Below are 18,409 nucleotides of genomic sequence, written 5' to 3' on the forward strand. Positions count from 1 at the left end.
GCACTCCGGAGCCCTCCGCAACAGATACGCAGGACTTCTATTTTTGCCGGATGCCGGAGCACAACGCAGCAATTCAGCACAGAGCAGCAACCTCGAATCTGTAGGGGAGGGGGGGCGGACACGACTCACGGCAGTATTTTGAATTTGAGTGCAGTAACTGTTTTGGCCACATTCTTACATACAGCGCCTTTAATGTTAATAAGTTCGGATTGGTTTTGGAGCAACTGTGCTTTCTAAAAGTGAATTGATGAACGATAGAATCACTGACAGACGATCAAAATCCTGATCTGGCACTGTTGTTTACAGTAGGTCATCATTAATCATCTTGTTATTGTTATAGTAATCATTCCTGGTTGGATAACCCTTTACTGGGACACTTGAACAGCACAGAGCCATTGTTAATGTCTTTATTAACACCTGTGCTTTTCCTACTAAGATGAGTTAAAATACCTTGAGTGAAAAATGCCCGTCTTTTTGTTTTTAGGGGGGATTAAGTATTAAGAATCTGTCAGTGTCAGAGTTAGGGTTGGGTTTATTTTAAAGTCATGGTTAAACGGCTGCCATTTTTAACTTAAAGCTACATGTATTTATTTTGAGGCTCTACAAGACAGAAGAACTTTAAAATTGCTAACAGCCCTGTCACATTATCATCTTATCTAGTTGATATGATTGATGTGTTAACAAACAGTTACATCCAGCAGACATACAGCAACATTACCGTCCCTTTGGAGTTATGTTTCTGGCTAGTTCACTTGTCTTTTAGCTCTGGTTTGGTCTCCAGCAATTCCTGAGAAAACATCATCTTTATTCTGCTTGTTTGACTTTCTAGCTTTGAATGTTTGCTGTCTAACCCTGAAAAAGTTGCATTCAAGAGCTCTATTATAGGTTAGTCCAGTTTGGGGGTATATCTCTTAGTGGGTTCATCATTATGACCGGGGGAAACAAAATCAACTTCAAATTTTTTTACACATTTTTCAAAGAATATTGATTTGATTAACTTCTAAATGTTGGATCCATTTAAATTCTAAAGCAAACAGTTCATGACAAAAATAATCTGCACCTATCTGTGTAGTAGTTTTATTCCAGAATCTCGTTGGAAGCTTTTAGCCTCCTTCCTATTGGTCTCAAACACGGTGTCTTTGAAAGGAACATTTTTGTGACTGCACCTCACAGTCGAGGGTGAGCAGTTATCCAGTTTAACCAATCTTTTGTCACAGCCGGCAAATGGATGAGTCTGACGCATCTATTCAATTTGTAAAACTTTCGTGAATGAGAGGTGATTAGTTGGTTGGACGCTGCAAGGTGAGTGACATTCAGTGGAACTTCAATTGTGGAGCTATTTATAGCAACACTTTGGTCTGAATATAGCTTTGCCTGCCTGCGAGGTCGTCTGGGTCAGCATTTACACAGCCTAGAACACAGAGACTGGAACGCTCGGCTAATGCAATTACAAACACAGGACAATTTCAGGCTGTCTCATTCGATTAAAAGTGTTTTGGTTTGTCGTGTAAGTAGAAAGAAAAAATATTTGATGGAGTGAATTGGTGACAAATCCGAAGCCACAGGTTTGAGAGGCTCTGAAGTGCATGTACAGATGAAAAGATGAGAACAAAAGTATGAATATAAAGATTTGATGTTAAATGAGATCATGTGGTTATGGTGCTTTCAAGATGTTTTAATTGTGAATTGATGTGTTAAATGAATAAATCACATCTCAGCATTTACAGGCATATTTCCTCTGATTTATGGTTTCAAAACAATCTTTTTGTAACATTTATTGTAATCAGAAATTAAGGAGATGGCATCTTATTTCAATGATCAGATGCAGAAATGAATAACAGATACTTGCAGTGTAAATTACAACAGAGTATTTAGGCCAAGGTTATAGAAAAAATAATTTTGAGAATAAAGTCAAAATATTGACAATTTTTTTTTTTTAACAATTTAACAAAAACTTGAAACTTGCAATCTGATTTTTTTATTATGACTTCAAAATATTTTTTATCTATAATTACAACTTTTGAAAATGTAGCAACATTTCTCTTTTAATATTCTGACTTTATTCTTTAAATCTCTGAAATGTTTTTCCAAACTATGGCCCTATTACTTTGTCGTAATAAATGGGCACCATTTTGAAACAAATGACCAGATCTGGCAATAAAAAAAGGCAAACTTAAAACGTAAGTCAACATAATTTCCCAGGCACAGGCCTAAGCACTTAACATACATTATATATTGTTTCTCGACTAATCTAACATATCTCAAATATTGTAATTTGTGCTGTCAGGTCAGTTTATGTCTGAACTTTGATCCAATTACTGAAATATACATTCATTTTTAAACATTCACTTAATGAATTCAGCGCCCTGAAAGCAATGGTGTTACACTGGTCCAGTGAGCAGGACAGACGATATAGTAGCATCCTAATTAGATTGAAATCTTAAGAGGAACTCTCTCCTGGTTAGTTTTGCTCGGCTCTTTGGGGTTCTGGTAGGAGAGTCTCACAAACACAACAATTAGGATCGTTCCTGGAATGACAGAACAAAAAGACATTGCTGCGTTATTGCAAAATATAGTGAACAGGCACAGTATTATGATGCCTGCCTTGAAAAATCTAATGCATACAGCACAATGGTCCTTCAACATAGGCTACCACATACTACTTCTATAAAGCTTGTGATGCATTCTCAGTTGCACACATGTGTCAGTGGCATTATCACTGTTTCGGTCGGTCTCTCTGCTTACCTATGACTGCGAAGGTGCCGAGCAGAATCCCAACTGCAGACTGAATAGTTGGCATGCCCTCCAGCTGCTTGGCAGCCATTTTGCAGTTCCCTCTGACGTTGCAGGGACACACTGTCACTAACATGAGAGGGATAGGGGAAAACAAAAACAACTCACAAACAGGAAATATGACTCAGTGAAAGAATATATGTTTTGTTTGGAACAATTTATGTTACAAGCACAACCAAAAACACTGCTCAACTCATCATTAATGGAAGACTTATTTGAGGAGTTCACAGATCAATAAACTCTTTACAGTGACAGGTGAGTAGTGTTAAATGTATACCTGCCTGTACATGTTTTTATTTGTGTATTATCATTTATGAAAACTGAATGTCACACAGAAGGAGACAGCACACACACCCTTTATTCCCTGATATATTCTGACCATTGTATGAGACGAAATGAGCTGTTTGTGTTCTGTATATAAGGTGTCAGCAGGCTGTATTGGGCAGAGCACAGTCTTAAGAGAGCTGTGTGGTCACAAGCCTGGAAAAATCATTTGTAAAGCTCCATTGCATCATTACCAAACAAGAACAGTGCTAGGACAGGCTGGCACACAGGGTTTGATCTCTATTGATTGTTCCTGCGCTCTTGTCCCATAACCTCCCCGCGTTCGCTTGAGCTCAGCAGCAGGAGAGTCGACATTACCTGGCAAGTTTATGAAGGTGCTCCTGGGAGGCGAGCTGCTGTCAGAGATGGTGAAGGGCACAGTGTACACCTCGGGGGCCAGGTATGGGATGTTTAAGGACAGGTTGGTGTGAGTATCTGAGGGAAAAAACACATAGATGACACTTTAAATGCGCTGTTAATTAACATGTTGTTATAAAATTACACATTAGATAAAAGCATTTTCTTATTTTGCTTGAATGACGTGGCAAAGTTTGTCATAGGTCACTCCTGCCAGTGTCACCAGGACAAACATTTCACTGATTACTTTTCATTAAATCATTAAAACTACTGGCCTTGCTCAAGATTATACCAAGCATTTGTGACGCCCCATGTGCCTGGGCATTCCCTCAGATCCATCAGTGCAGCTCTGCTGGTTGTTCCTGATTCTCGGGTTGTGACCAAAGGTGACCGGGCTTTTGCTATTACTGTGGGACACTGTTAAAGGTATGCTATGCAGGAATTGTCAGCTGGTGTTTGTAAAAAGCATCACCAGTGAAGGTGAAGGTGAAAATCAACCCCCAGTTTTGTCCACTTGCCATTTCACCTCACTGTATATGCATTTTCTGTACTGTGTCTGCAATGTTCATACGTTCCTCTAGGATGTGTGCTGCTTACAATCAGACACCTGGTCGCTACATTTTCATAACGTTCTGACCTCACCTGCAGGCTGTGCCCAGGAACATCCCGAACACAGCAAAATAAGAAGAAAATGAGAAACTACATGCAGATGACCGAGTCAGATAGATGCACCGCCACTGACTTCTGGTGGGACATAGGTGAAGATTGAGAGGGAATATTGTTGTATGAGTTAGGGCCGATACGATATCAGATTTTCACCACACAATTATCATGGTTAAAAGAGTGCAGGATAACGATATTAATGTGATATCCATAGCAAATTTGCTAAAAAGAAAAATGCTATGCTAGTCAAATTCATCTTTGACTTAGTTAACGTGCATTTTTTTTTTTTGTGAATAAATTACACTCAAAAAACAAATCTAGGAAGCTGGAGAGAGAATCTGTAACCATGACACGCACTTAATGGATCATGAAAAGGCAGCTAGATGGCGTAGCACCAATATGCTTGGTATAAAGCCAACCAAGTCACCAATTATACCCAAAGCACTGGGTTATTTTGACCCAGTGTAAGTGTTAGTTGTATTATATACACATATACTACAACTGTAGTGATCTCTGATGTGCACTATCCGGCACATCAGAGATCAAATCTGAAAAAGTGTTAAATTACGCTAAATGCTTTTTTTATTACCAGGAGTCAACTGCAACACTGGTGCACGTCAGCTATGTACTTCTTTACAATATCTTACAATTTCCACCAGCAAGGGAACAAAAATCAAGCAAAAAACACACAGCGGCATAGCTACACAAGACACAGAATGAGAGAGAGAGACAGATGGAGCTGTATATTGAGGGGTCTGGAGTGTGTGAGTCTTAATCTTATCTCTGTTGATCGGTCTAAAATACACGCCTGGCCGCATGACGTAAAAGCCCCGTCCCGTAAAGAGAACTGTTTTATCAAACTGTTTGAACCCTTATCTGAGGGTCTTACACTCTACGCTCGCACCTCGCCTTCACTCCCCTTCACTCCCCTTCATGTTCCATTTGTCAGTCAGGAAAACACGAGCAGTGCCGGCTGTTAATTTACCATCTATCTGTGCTGTCTCGCCTCCGATGTGACATTTACGCAGGTTGTAGCTGTGACCCACTGCCTACTAAGAAATATTGCAGACGATTGTGACACCAAAAAGTATTTTTTTATACTACAATGCTATTAAATGTGTCACATAAAAGATTGGATGTGTCACATTTCACTCCTGACTGCCATGAACAGCCATTAAGAGTGGACGAAAGTGGAATAAGAGTGCGCTGCCTCATTAACTGAATTTCTCCATTGAAAAGAACTGCCAATTATTTACACATGGTACATTTGAGAGTCTCTGAAAGATTTGAAATGAATAGCAATGACACACACACACACACACACACACACACACGCACACACATATGTTCTTTTCATGGGAGGTTGTGGTTGTGTCACACAAACCGTGCAACTCATTATACTGGCAGTACACATTTTATTGGTACGACCATTACTGGCTGCAACCAGGTGCAAAGCATTCTGGGAGATTCCTCTTTTAGCCTCCATTAGCTGGCAGGAACCCAGCGGTGACGCCAAAGAAATTACACAGAAGATATAATTACAGCTTGGCTCAATCAATAGCAACAGGAACAGGGGAGTGAAAGAGGGAGATAAAAAAAAAACCTGAGAGGGAAGTGGTTGAGCTGTTTGAATGACTTAATGTCAGACGTCATCGCAGTAAATAGTTTGCATTAAACGAGCGCAACACTAGCGGTTTACAACGGCAAGGAAAAAAAGGCTAATTACATTATACCTCCCTTCGCAGATTCAGATAGGACTGACGAAATTATGCAGGAAGAAAACAGACCAAGGCAATTTGCACATCTTCAAGGCCGGATCACTCTGTTACTTTGACTATCTGTCCTCATGGATGGCACATTGCCTTCTTTAATTCAAAGGCCAGGTAACTCAAAGCATTTAACACATTGTGGCAAACTTGGTGACCGCACGCTGTATTTGAAAATCCACTGCTTCACACTGCATGACATTGTGGCTGGATGACATCGACCTGTCTTCTTCAGTAAATTAACTTCCTTATTCTGAAGCTGATTCTTAGCAAAGAGGGACCATAATAGAAGACACAGTGTTCACATATGTATCTTAAACCTTCTCAGACTGCAGGAGAATGTATGAAGTTGTCCATATTAAAGCAATGAACTGATAAAGATTGAATCACCTTGGACAGACCGCCAAACTATCACAGGGCTGACACATAGAGACAGACAACCATTCATGCTCACATTCACACCTACGGGCAATTTAGAGTCACCAATTAACCTGTATGTCTTTGGCCTGTGGATTGTCTACCTGGAAGTGATTGTTGTTGTAAGCCTGACGTCATGGTGATTTAGTCTACGGTGATTGCAATGGATTTTAGGATTTGGATCTGGGCTGCTAATTACATCCATTTCGCAGCACTCTGGCTTTGAGATCATGCTGGCACCCAGAATCAGACATGAGTTTTGGGTATAAGTGATGCCTCCTACAAATTCCATGTGAAAAATTATCTAAGGATAGCCTCTTCTAACGATGTGACTTTACTTGACTGTCTTCTCTTTTCACTGTGAATCATAAGACTAACACAGTAAGCTGCGGGTTGACCGGGTTCACCAAGTCTGCATTCACCTCACCATTAATAGGTGTCAGCTTCCAGTTCCGTCGGACTGTGGCGTCACTGCGCAGGGAGAAGTTGAGTCGTCCTCCATGCTGTGGCCCATCACTGTCCCGCGAGGCCAGCACCAGAGCTTGGTCCTCCCAGCGAGGCGTACACAGGTACTTCCAGGAGTAGTCTCCAACCAGCACTGGACTGTTGTCGTTCACATCCAGGATTTGGACCGTCACCAGGGTGGACGCAGATAAGGAAGAGTTTCCTAAGGGGGAACACAAGAGATGTGGAAAAGACAAACAGAGATGAGGTGCCAAGACTTCACTGTCTAAACCTGAATGTTTTTCTTTTTTCATTCTTCACCTTGCCTAACCTTCTCCATTGTTTGTTTTCTGTTCTCTTGCACTCATACTGCTTTCCTTGATCTCGCTCTTCTGCAACTCTGTCTCTACTTCTACATCTGTATTCTTCAGACTCTCTGTTTGTCTGTGAAGATGTTCAAGTGTGCTTTTGTATGTGTGTGCTTTTTTTAGTGTTTTGAATCATTCAACAGGAATTCTAAATCAATCAAATAGTTGTGTGGTATTTTTAATGAAGAAAAAGAACTTACGCCCATCCACTGCAATGACCTCCATGGTGTATGTGCTGTTCTCCTCTCTGTCCAAGGCCTGCACAGTCTTCAGTTCACCAGAATACTTGCCTATTGAAAAGTATTTCTTGGTGTCTCCTTGAAGAGAGTATCTGCACAAAAAAAATAGAATTAGAACAAGTGAAGCAGATAACATTTAAATATACCTACAGCATTCATCAGTTCAGGCTCACCTGATTGGATGAGAATCAGGGTCATAACCTCGGATGGTAGCGATAACCCGTCCTGGTTCCTCGCCCTCCCTGACAGTCACCTCATAATGGCTTTGAGACAGGATTGGACCTTCATTTACATCATCCACATAGATGGAGACGGTTGCTGTGGATGCAGGTCCGTATCGGCCACGGACGAGAGCCACTGGGTTCTGAGCGCTGAGCACAAGGATGTACTCACTCTCACGCTCAAAGTCCAAGACCTGTGAACACATATGTACACACACAGCCAAAATTATGCACACACAAATATTTCTAAAAATTACTGATAACATGCCAACAGTGATATTTATCAGTGTTTACAGAATTTTGTTGAAACTGTAAAAGATGATACATAATATATGTTTCATGTATAAAATGAATGCATTGAGGGGTTAGCTGCTGTGTCCATGACCCATATTGACACAATTTTGCCGCCATTGTGAGCATTTATACTTGTGTGGTGGTGTGTCTGTGTCACTCAGTGTGTGCAGTTACACCTCTAAAACACTAGTCAGCGGCAGGGTTTCTGTGAAGTGCTGTAAAGTTTTGTTGATTCAAAACACACATTCAACACACATTAAACATGGTTTAATAGTGACCATTTCAAACACAAGTACACAAATCGGCTTCACTATAACTCACAGCATTCACAGACAAAGCACTTGTCTTTATCTGGACACATTTCCCCCACAAATACAACATGCTAAAGTTTTTAGCACAAGCCTATGGCATTTTACATTGTATAAATTAGCCTAGTAACTAGCAGACTTTTCCTCTTCTCATATGAAGCCAGGGACAACAGCAACATGTAACAAAGGTAACGCTACAAAATTCAGTTCCATTACAACACAAGAGTTAAAGCAAATAAAAGCTTAGTTTCCACTAAGGAAAATGGTTTCAGCTAACAAAAATAGACAGGAGGTCTGCGTCGCTGCAATGTGTAGTTACATTTCTGGGGAGGTCCATGTCAATCAACAATAAACACTTAAGAAGGGTTAGGTTGGAAAGCCCATTTATCATTTGGGCAACAGACTAAAGAAAACAAGAGCTTAAGTTTACCTTAAACTAGCAGTTAGTCCAACCGGCTGTGAGATGTCACTGTTAGGAAACAAGTACGCTAGCAAAGCAACACAGTATATAAAATAAGCACAGCCAATTAACTGCCAGAAATCTAGCCAGAAGCGACTGTTGTGGTTACATAGAAAAGATACTTATAAATCTCTTATAATAAGATTTGGGTGAACTGGTCCTTTAAAAAACGAATTACTTATCTATATCAACAATTAAATAAATGTAAGGAAAGTAGTTGAATTTCTTTGGATACAATGATATTTTATGGGCACTCTGCCAGTGGTACACCTGTCAAAGAAAACAGAATCTTGACTTTACCTGAAGGAGAAGGATACGGTATGTTCCCTGTGACCTTATCTCACTTCCAAGGAAACTGGGTTTACTGGCAGAGTATTGCTGTATTTCCAATATGAGCCAAACACCGGTCACTGAGCCAACTGATTCACTGTGTCACTAATGAAACATTTTCCATGATGATGCACTGAGAGCAACTGCTACTGTATGTGACAATGCGGTTTATACAACTGTATGAACTCAAGAGAATGATAGGAAGATTTGTATAAATATATATGAAATGATGTTAACATTACAAGGCATTCAATATATAACTCTTGACTGTAAAACAGTGTAAAAATAATCACATATAAACACATAAAATCCATAAATTTTAACACTTATACTTCTTAACTGTATTTGGGTCTAAAGTTTTGAAGCAAAACTGGGAGTAGCAGATTTTAAGTGATGCGATTACTGTAATCGGGGCCCTAAAAATAAAACTGTGACATCTTGACTTTGTTTGAAGGATTAAAAGAGTTGTTTCACTGTGGAGGTTTGGAGGGATTAACTGCAGTTATGATGCTGTTGACAGTGCAGTCAGTGATTTGAATACTTAAAGACTGAAGGACACGTATTGTTTTATCTTAATCTCTAATGTATTTGATTATTTTAATGTAATCTTCTGAATCCTGCCCTGGAGCTTGTATTCGCTGTCAGGCTCCACCCTTCCTTAAACGTGTTCTGTCTACCCATGTAACAAGATGTTATTAAACCAGCATTGTGTGACATCATGAGTGCGTCTCTGTTGCCACGGAGAAGAAACGCAGACCTTGGAGGGGGCACGAGTGCTGCCGTTGACTGGAAGTGACGCATCAAACTACTCAGTGCACCAGAACATGGAGCACGGACTCTCTCGAGGCTATAGTCAGTCATCTGAACCAATATATTACTCAAAGTCTTCCCATGAGGATACTACATTTGATTTATTCATCGTGTTCACTCACGTGGCTATGAACTGCTATTACCTCACCTGCACTGTTAACACCCAATATTTTAAGACCGCCAAAATAGGTATCTAAAACAATTTTTACTTTGTTTGTTCTTTTATTTGTGTTGTTGTTTGTCAAATAAACTCATTTTTCTTCTAACCTGTATTAACACATTGGCTACTAGTGGGAAGCTGTTAAAAGAAGCTGTTAACACTGACATATCAACACCTTTTCATTTAATATGTCGAGCTGGTTAGCAAACAGGTGCTTATTTACACCTCCAGCAGACACCGAGCATCATTAACTCTGAGCTGTTTCTGGCACCTGATGAATGTATGTCCAGTGTTCACTATCTTTTAAGATCAGTTTTGCTCTCCGCCAACTCCTGAGGGAAATATCTGGCACTTCAATTGATAAAGGCTGCGACTGGTCTGTTTGACATTTGGTGCTGAGCAGGTAGTGTAAAGTTTTTTTTAAGAATAAAAACACCTGCATGCTGCTGCCAAACATGACGCTATGAGAATATTAAGAGTGAAATAAAACATTAAAGTTGTGGCACAGAAAATGAAAACAATGTGGTGAGAGATGCTAAAAAGCTCAGTGAGGGGAACTGCAAAGTCAGGTGATAACCTTTAGGACAATCTAGGACACAATTCGAACATATCCCACATCATCAAAAGCCAGTAATTTGAGTATAACTCAGGTATTTGGAGTGGCTGTGATCCTGTGACCAGTGTGCTGATGGGAGTAAGGAAGTAAGCAGTCCCTGTAACAAAGCAGTTTGGGGTAGATGGGGTCACAAAGCACAGGACTTTCCAAAGGAGTCCAGTGTCCCAAATTGCATGAACTTCCAGTGAACATCGAGTCATTTTAAGTTATGTCGTCACCATGTTTGATTTCCTAAACATAGCCACAGTAACTTGACTTGCCCAAACCTAAAGATGCCTCACCAAGTTTCTTTTCCTAAACCTAACTTACGTAACTTTATGTTAAATACATTTTGTCATTCTTGGGACGTTAATTCATAGGATGTTACAAACCATACTATGGGGATATGTTGTAATTCTCTGTGGGTTTGTCATTACAAATGGCCCCTTTTACACAAAAGTAGCCATCTGACTCATTCATTCATTGATTCATTCATTCCATAACTGCTTATCCTGTTAAGGGTAGCGGGTGTGCTGAAGCTAGTCCTAGATGACATTGGGCGAGAGGCGGGGTACACCCTGGACAGGTCACCAGACTATCACAGGGCTGACACAGAGAGACAGACAACCATTCACTCTCACATTCACACCTACGGCCAATTTAGAGTCACCAATTAATCTGCATGTCTTTGGGTCCATGTCATTGGTCCGACAGTCCATTGGTTCGACATTCCATTAGTCCGACTGTCCGCGGTGCTGAACGGCTCGCGGCGGGCGTATGGTGCGCCGCGACCGGCTCTGGGTCAGCTGGGAAAGGCTTGAGGCGGAGCAGGCTCACGGCTTATGTGTTTGTCACTTTCTTTTTCATTTTAACCCACACCATGATCTTTTCCTGACCCTAACCAAGTGGTTTTTGTGCCTAAACCTAACCAGACCTTAACCACAGGGCATCATGATGATTTCGGAACGGACTTCGGAACAATGGGTTTAATATGGTCGGAACAACGGGATGTCGAACCAATGGGCAGTTCCCCATGTCTTTGGACTGTGGGAGGAAGCTGGAGTACCCTGAGAAAACCCACACTGACACAGGGAGAACATGCAAACATAAAAAGATTTTAGCCTCACAATGATACTGATTTATCATATTTCTAGATAAACTAATAAGAAATTAATTATGTCCACTCTTGCTATTGTTCGTCATGGTGGGCAGATTAATGTCAGTTAATTCCAGTTAAGTACAAAGAAACCATTTTCTTGCTATCTTTGCTCTCCTGTCGTCTCTCCAAACACTGCTTGTCCTGTGCTGCCGGATCATCTGATATAAAAGCAGCTACTTTGTAATTATGAAAGCCATATTAAAGCTTTAACGTTTTTGTCTGAGTTAAAATGAAGCACATAACAAATCTCTTTGTATTAAATGCCCCATTCATCAAAGTGATTAATGCTTCCTACCATTAAAGTTACACCATTGTTCCTGGTAACATCATTGTCATATGATTCAGTCCTCTTACGTCACTTTAAACCGATGACTCACACCTGTAGCTTGTGATGGATGAATATGTTATCAGCTCTGTTTTGGTGATTTGATAACTAATTGATTAAAGCTGCAAGTCACTTCCATGAGGTTTTATTTCAGTTTTTCTTTAACAGAATGGTTTTACATTTGATGTAACGTCTAACGCCTCCTGCTCTCCTCATCCTGATTAGATTCCCCTCACTTCCCCCGGTTCATTATACATTTACCTCAATCGGCAGCCTCTAGTCTGTGTGGTAAACTGCCATTAGTGTCTGCACAATCTAATTATTCACTTGGGCTGTGAACAGTGTGTAATTTCTAATAATGAAATGTGTCTGCCTTCTGGCGCTGACCTCACACTGTAGCACGATGAATTAAAGGATTTGCTCAAGTGCATTTTAATCCACGGGGGCTTTATGTGTGTAGGATTTAAGCTTTATTATTATTTTTTTTATTAAAGGAAGCTAAATAAACAACAGCATCCCTTGATATAGTTTGTTACTGTAATATTTCATAAGGTCAGTACAAGAGCTTTAAACACAGCTGCTCAAAGAGACCAGAATTCAATCTGTGTAATAACATTTCCAAAAAACAGAAGTCCTCTTGTGTTAATCTGAAATAATACGAGATCCATTTTTAGCTTTTAGACATCTCCTGCTTTATCTCAGCGGAGCGTGTGCAGCTCACAGTTCAATCACATTCGTCAACTCCCACAGAGAGGTTGAAAATAATAGACTGTCTCCTGCCTGGCCCACTTACAGAGAGCAGACCATTAGAGCACACACACATACACACACACACACACGCAGATAGATAGACACACACTCCCTCATGCATCCCTAAAACATCCTGCTGGATTATACGGGGCAGACGAAGGGTGATGCGCCCCGGGGACAGGAGAGATTATTCGGCTAAAACATTCCATTGTCATCTGGACTCTTTTTGCTTTGAGGCATGTCAGACTTAAGTATTGACGTATTGGAATATTCTTTTCTAACCTTTCTGCTGGTGCCTCACACATACACACTATCCTATTAAAATCATGTCCTCTGAAAAATGTGACTGTTGTATCGACAGCAGGTCTCTGAATGATCTCATAGGACTGCACAAAGGACACACAAAGCCATCATGCCAAAAATTGTCCTTGACATTAACATTTGTGCTCCTGAGAGGAGACATTTGTTTGTACTCCCTCGTACCCTGAACAGGATAAAGAAAACAACTAACATATCAGTTTAATTTGGACTTGGCAGGAATTTATAGCTGATCTTTGTGTTTTAAAATAAGTATTAAAATGAGGTGGTCGAAGGTGTGTGTGCAGAGGTCACAGGATGGTCCGTGTTGTATACCTTTGACAGGATGAGTGAGACCTCATTGGTCTGCTTGTCAGTCACTAATGTAAAGACCTCCTCCTCGTTTCCAGACTCTAAACGGTAGTCCACCTGCCAGCTGTCTCCTCCCCGAACATCTGCATCCCCTGCCAGCACAGCTGTTACGGTGGTGCCCACTGGAGCGTCCTCTGGAATGTGAAATGGTCCATACTGATGGGACGGAGACCAGAAATGTACGGTTACCCAGCAGAAACCACTCAAGACACTCCTATGTAAAAACGCACTTAAGAGTGCAAATGAATGGTAATGAATTAGTATAATAATTTTGAATCTATTTAGCAATTTTCTTTACAGATGTCAGCTCACATCAAGCCTCACTGACAGGACACCTCCCCCCAAAACAGAGAAGAAATATAAGGAAGAAACAATGTGGAAAAACTGAAGCATTTCATCATGAAGCTAAGAGAGCGAATGGAAAACCCCCTGAAACTTTTCATAGGGCTGGCCAGATGGGGCCACCAAACATTTCGGGGTGGCACACCAACATCAAAAGTCATAACTGAATTTCAGGAATTCCACTCTGCTGTTTTAGTAGTCTATATAGGGTAGCTGAAAATGATGTCAATATGGAGACTTTCTAAAATAATAAGTATGTTTTCTTGAGGGTATAATCACCTGAAAATAAGAATTGTTGTGTTTTCATTACCACAGAATGAACCAATTATATGTACGGGGTCCTCTTCCAGGGAGATCGCCATGTTCCACCGCCATGTTTCTACAGAAGCCCAGAATGGACAAACCAATCACTGGCTCTTAATAGGGCCATTCACATTTTGTATTGGCTGCCATAGTTAGAAGCCCCTCTGCAACAAGCAGCATTGGAAAAACACCAATTTTTTAATGTCAGACTGATTTATTCAGTGTTTAAATGACCAGGGATCTCATTTATAAACATTGTGTAAGCACGAAACAATGCCTGCAAGAGGCATACGCCACTTCCCACACAAAAGTTGTGATCTATAAATACAGACTTGATGGGAGAAACTTGGCCCATGTTTATGAACATTTTTATACTTACACTCTGTTTCTTTAAGGAACTCCTTAATGATATACTTGGGTTTCTTATTATACAGTTATCTTTACGTATTATCTAATGTGCATAGACTAACACCAGCACACTTAACACTTTGAGTTCCACAACAATCCTGTTGTAATGTGTTTTATATTTGTATATACATGTTAGGCGATTCATTGTCTTTCAAATGTGCAGGTTGTCCTTTTCTTTAAAAAGACAAATATACAGCTTTAATTTGAAGGAGTAGATTGATCGTGAGGAACAAAACATGCACTGGAAACAAGTCTTCTCAAGTTTAGGGGAGACTCGTGGGTACCCAGAGAAACCCCTTCATTCAATAATTTTGAGGTGAGGGTTCAAGGGGCCTCCTGGAAAAAGGCCATGCTGGTTGTCCCCTTGCCAAAATTTAAGCTAATTCTGGAAAATTATTTAGCCCCCTTCTTGACAAGCTATGCTGCGATGGATGCCTTAGGCTGTCAAATTTCACAAGATACTACCTTTGTGCAAGGTAAAGAATGAGCGCGCCACAGCATCTTGTTGGCTCCAATTATTTTTGACCAAGTGCGCCAGCTGATATTCTTTACTAATCCATAAATGCACGCTTTTGGTCTTAGCAAAGATTGTTTTTGTTCCAAAGATTTATCCTGGAGGCAGGATGATTCAAAGTTGAACAATGACTGTATTACTCTCAACTGTCATTAACAGCAGTATTAAATATTAATAAAATGAAATATTTATACGAGTAACAGGCTAATGTAAACTTTGCCGGAGACTTGTTGATGGTGAATGCTGTGGTTGCCGATAAAAATCACGACTGCCTGTCCACTTTTCAGCATACCCTGTTGTCGTGACTGTATGTGCCTACATGTTTATGGTTGCCCCCTCTCGCCCTCCTGGTGTTCGCTAACCTTTACTCACACACTTCTGTGTGTTTAGACAGCCATTTTAATCTGCCACTCACAGATGTCCTCTGGTGAAGCAGCCATGCCTCTGATCTGGCTGCCCCATCCACAGGGTTGCTGAACCCAGCCCTGTCACCACTCGCCTCCCACATCACCCCCTATAGCGCTGCCTTCACATCGCCATGGAAAAAGCTGCACTCCTCAGGCGTGACCTGCTCAAGAGCATTTTCCACCTCTGTGTTTGTGTGTGTCGGTGCGTGTGTGGTGGCAATTATCTGAGCAAGTGCGCAAATTTGTTTGTGACAGCCTGAAAATACAAATGATTGCAGCAAGGACAAAAAAAAAAAATTACCATGACAACAGATGTTATATAAAAAATCTTTTATCAAGTCTGTATTCAACATACCGTCTCCTGTTATTGGTCTGGATATTATATGTCAAAGCTCTGTGGTCAATTTCCGCTGTTAAATTTAAAGCCAGTACCTTAAATTAAAAAAAACAACAACGTGTTCCTTCACAGCCCAGTGTGTGCAGCCTTTCAGTGTCACTGCGGTCTGACAGACAGAACAGCTAGAGATTGGTTCCCTATTATCACAGCATGATGGCTCTCCCACATAACTCCCAGCCCTCATGACTTCTTGCTCTTCTATTATGCAGCACATGTGGGTGAAAAGTGAGGGGATTTTCTGTAACTGCCTATCTTTAGCCCATTTGTCTTTCATACCAGCAGATACATCAAAAGGAGGGATACTGCTGTCACATTACATGCTGGGCCTTGACTGCAGCGTTATTGATCAACCGGATCACTGCAAGATAAAAACATATTGGCAGTAGTTCCCAGATGTTTTATTTTTGGGATAGAGTGCAAAAAAAATGCTTTTTTTTAATCTATTGATTTGTGTGTTTTGTGCCTTTATTAGACGACTAAAAGTAGAAAGACAACAGGAAATGAGGGGAAGGACATGCAGCACAGGTCCCCAGCCAGAAATAAACAAGGGATGTTGGGCCATGGTAAGCGCCTTAACCCCTGCGCCACCAGGGGACCCCAACATTGCTTATCTTAAACACCAAAAATGCATTTTGGGGAGCTATAGACTCAGCTCATGTATGCTTCAAAGGTAGCTGTACACTAGAGGTGGAAAAGCAGATTTTCCTCTGGGTGGTTTGAGACATTTCCGTGGATTTTAAAGGGCCAGTCAAAATTTTAAAAAATACATATTTTTCTCTTAACTGTAGTCCTATTGAACAATCTAGACTGTTTTGGTGTGAGTTGTAGAGTGCTGGAGATATCTGCCGTAGAGATGTCTGCCTTCTCTCCAGTATAATGGAACTAGATGGCACTAGTCACAGCCAACAGCATCACAATGCAGAGGGAAGCATACATCCACTGCTAGCTCATCTAGCACAACTGAGCTAGCTAGCATTACAGCTAAGTGAAAGGGGACACCATCTCATGTATGCTTCTTTCTGTGTGATATAGTTGGTGGGGTGTAGTTTGGTAGACAGAAAATAGTTCCTTCATGAAACTGCTCACAACAAGGTCTGTGTGGATTATCTTGAGTAACTGGGTCCAGTCTCTGGAAAAAAACATTGTTGTTGAGTTTTTAAAATATAGTTTTTGGGCGCCTGGCCGAGCACCATCTATCTCCATTATACAGGAAAGAAGGCCAATATCTTTAACACTTGGCAACTCAGACCAAAACAATCTATAAATAGCAGTTAAGATAGTACAAATACTAAGAGAAAAAATTGTGTATTTTGATTTAAGGGTAAGCTATTATTTTCTATGATCAAAACAGAAGCTTCTGTAGATGTTTTTCTCCTTTGATCGCTGTGAAAACCTGTCAGCTTTGTAATGTATTATAATTAAAATGAATACACTTTGACCACAGGTGCTGTCCCTCATGATAAAAAGAAACTATAACCTTTTTAAAGCCACCTCACAAGCAGAAAGTGTATAATATTAAAAAAAATTAAGCTGGAGAGCCACACTTCTTGTGCAGATTCAGTCCAATAAGAGGCTGAAATCAAGAACCAGCTGATGCAGAACTTTCTGTGACACTGTAACAGCTATGACGACATTGATTCTTACATAATTAACACATTAACGGCGCTGAGCATCATTGTGTGGTCATGATGTAGATTTAACTATAAATAAATGAGTGGAAACTACTCTCCAAAGAAAGCTTTATCAGATTAAACCCTAAGAACACAGTCCACTTTGAGTACAAAGAACTGAATAAAACTCCTCCAATAACACGGTGCCATTGCTATAAGCCTGAGATTAGAGGGCATATCTAGTTCCCCGCCAGGAAAATTAGATCAGTGACCTGCAGAGCGGATTCACAGTCCACAGTCCAATAGCCACTTACGATAGCCTTGTGATGTTTGGCCTGCCTTTTTTGTTTTCAAAAAGTATTGTTTATCATGTCCTGAGCACAGCGTTGCTTCAGAAGTGTTTGTGCATGTGCTCTCGTACCTCGTGTTGGGAGAAGACTGGTGGGTTGTTGTTCTCATCCTGCACCGTCACAACCACAGTGCACGAACTGTTAAGACCTGCCAGGGACATGATCACAGCTTCTGTTAGTGACTAAGGGTCAGCCCATCGCACAAATAAAATATGCTGAAGGAATAGCAGGTACCTCATCCTGCCTGCATCACAACCTGACGCATGAGTCATGCAGACGACATCATCTGTCACCCCAGAGGCTAGCACACATGCATCCTGCTGGACGCTACAGTCATATGAACAAAGCTACTGACTCAATAGATCACAAAGCTTATAGACCTTTGTTTGTGTCACTCATTATAAAAGCTGCACTGTTTGACATATCGGTATATTATGTTTCTCCCTGGTAACTGCTTTCTGTTTCCATTTCTCTCTCCTCTTAAGTGGCACCTTAAACATAATGTCCTTCAAACAGCTTGCGGCCTCATTGCAAACTATTTTTTCATTATGATTGACATTAAACAGACACTGTGATTGGCCACGGTGTCCACGTCATCGGCAGTTAAATAACAGGGATGGTGATTT

General features: G+C 40.7%; 1 protein-coding gene across 2 annotated transcripts in view; it reads right to left on the reverse strand.

Moving 5' to 3' along the window:
* Nucleotides 1-1,666: 1,666 nt before the first annotated feature.
* cdh16 (cadherin 16, KSP-cadherin) overlaps nucleotides 1,667-18,409 on the reverse strand; it is a 35,869-nt gene continuing 19,126 nt past the window's right edge. For both annotated transcript variants that reach the window (XM_050045588.1, XM_050045579.1), the window contains 8 exons: nucleotides 17,855-17,931; nucleotides 13,417-13,608; nucleotides 7,545-7,786; nucleotides 7,333-7,463; nucleotides 6,748-6,987; nucleotides 3,436-3,552; nucleotides 2,746-2,862; nucleotides 1,667-2,528 (listed from right to left, as the gene is read on the reverse strand). In XM_050045588.1, the coding sequence (XP_049901545.1) occupies nucleotides 2,428-2,528; nucleotides 2,746-2,862; nucleotides 3,436-3,552; nucleotides 6,748-6,987; nucleotides 7,333-7,463; nucleotides 7,545-7,786; nucleotides 13,417-13,608; nucleotides 17,855-17,931 (1,217 nt within the window). In that variant the 3' untranslated portion in view covers nucleotides 1,667-2,427. The remainder of the gene's footprint in view (nucleotides 2,529-2,745; nucleotides 2,863-3,435; nucleotides 3,553-6,747; nucleotides 6,988-7,332; nucleotides 7,464-7,544; nucleotides 7,787-13,416; nucleotides 13,609-17,854; nucleotides 17,932-18,409) is intronic.

Source organism: Epinephelus moara, chromosome 1 (genome assembly GCF_006386435.1).
Source record: "Epinephelus moara isolate mb chromosome 1, YSFRI_EMoa_1.0, whole genome shotgun sequence".
NCBI classification, from domain to species: Eukaryota; Metazoa; Chordata; class Actinopteri; order Perciformes; family Serranidae; genus Epinephelus; species Epinephelus moara.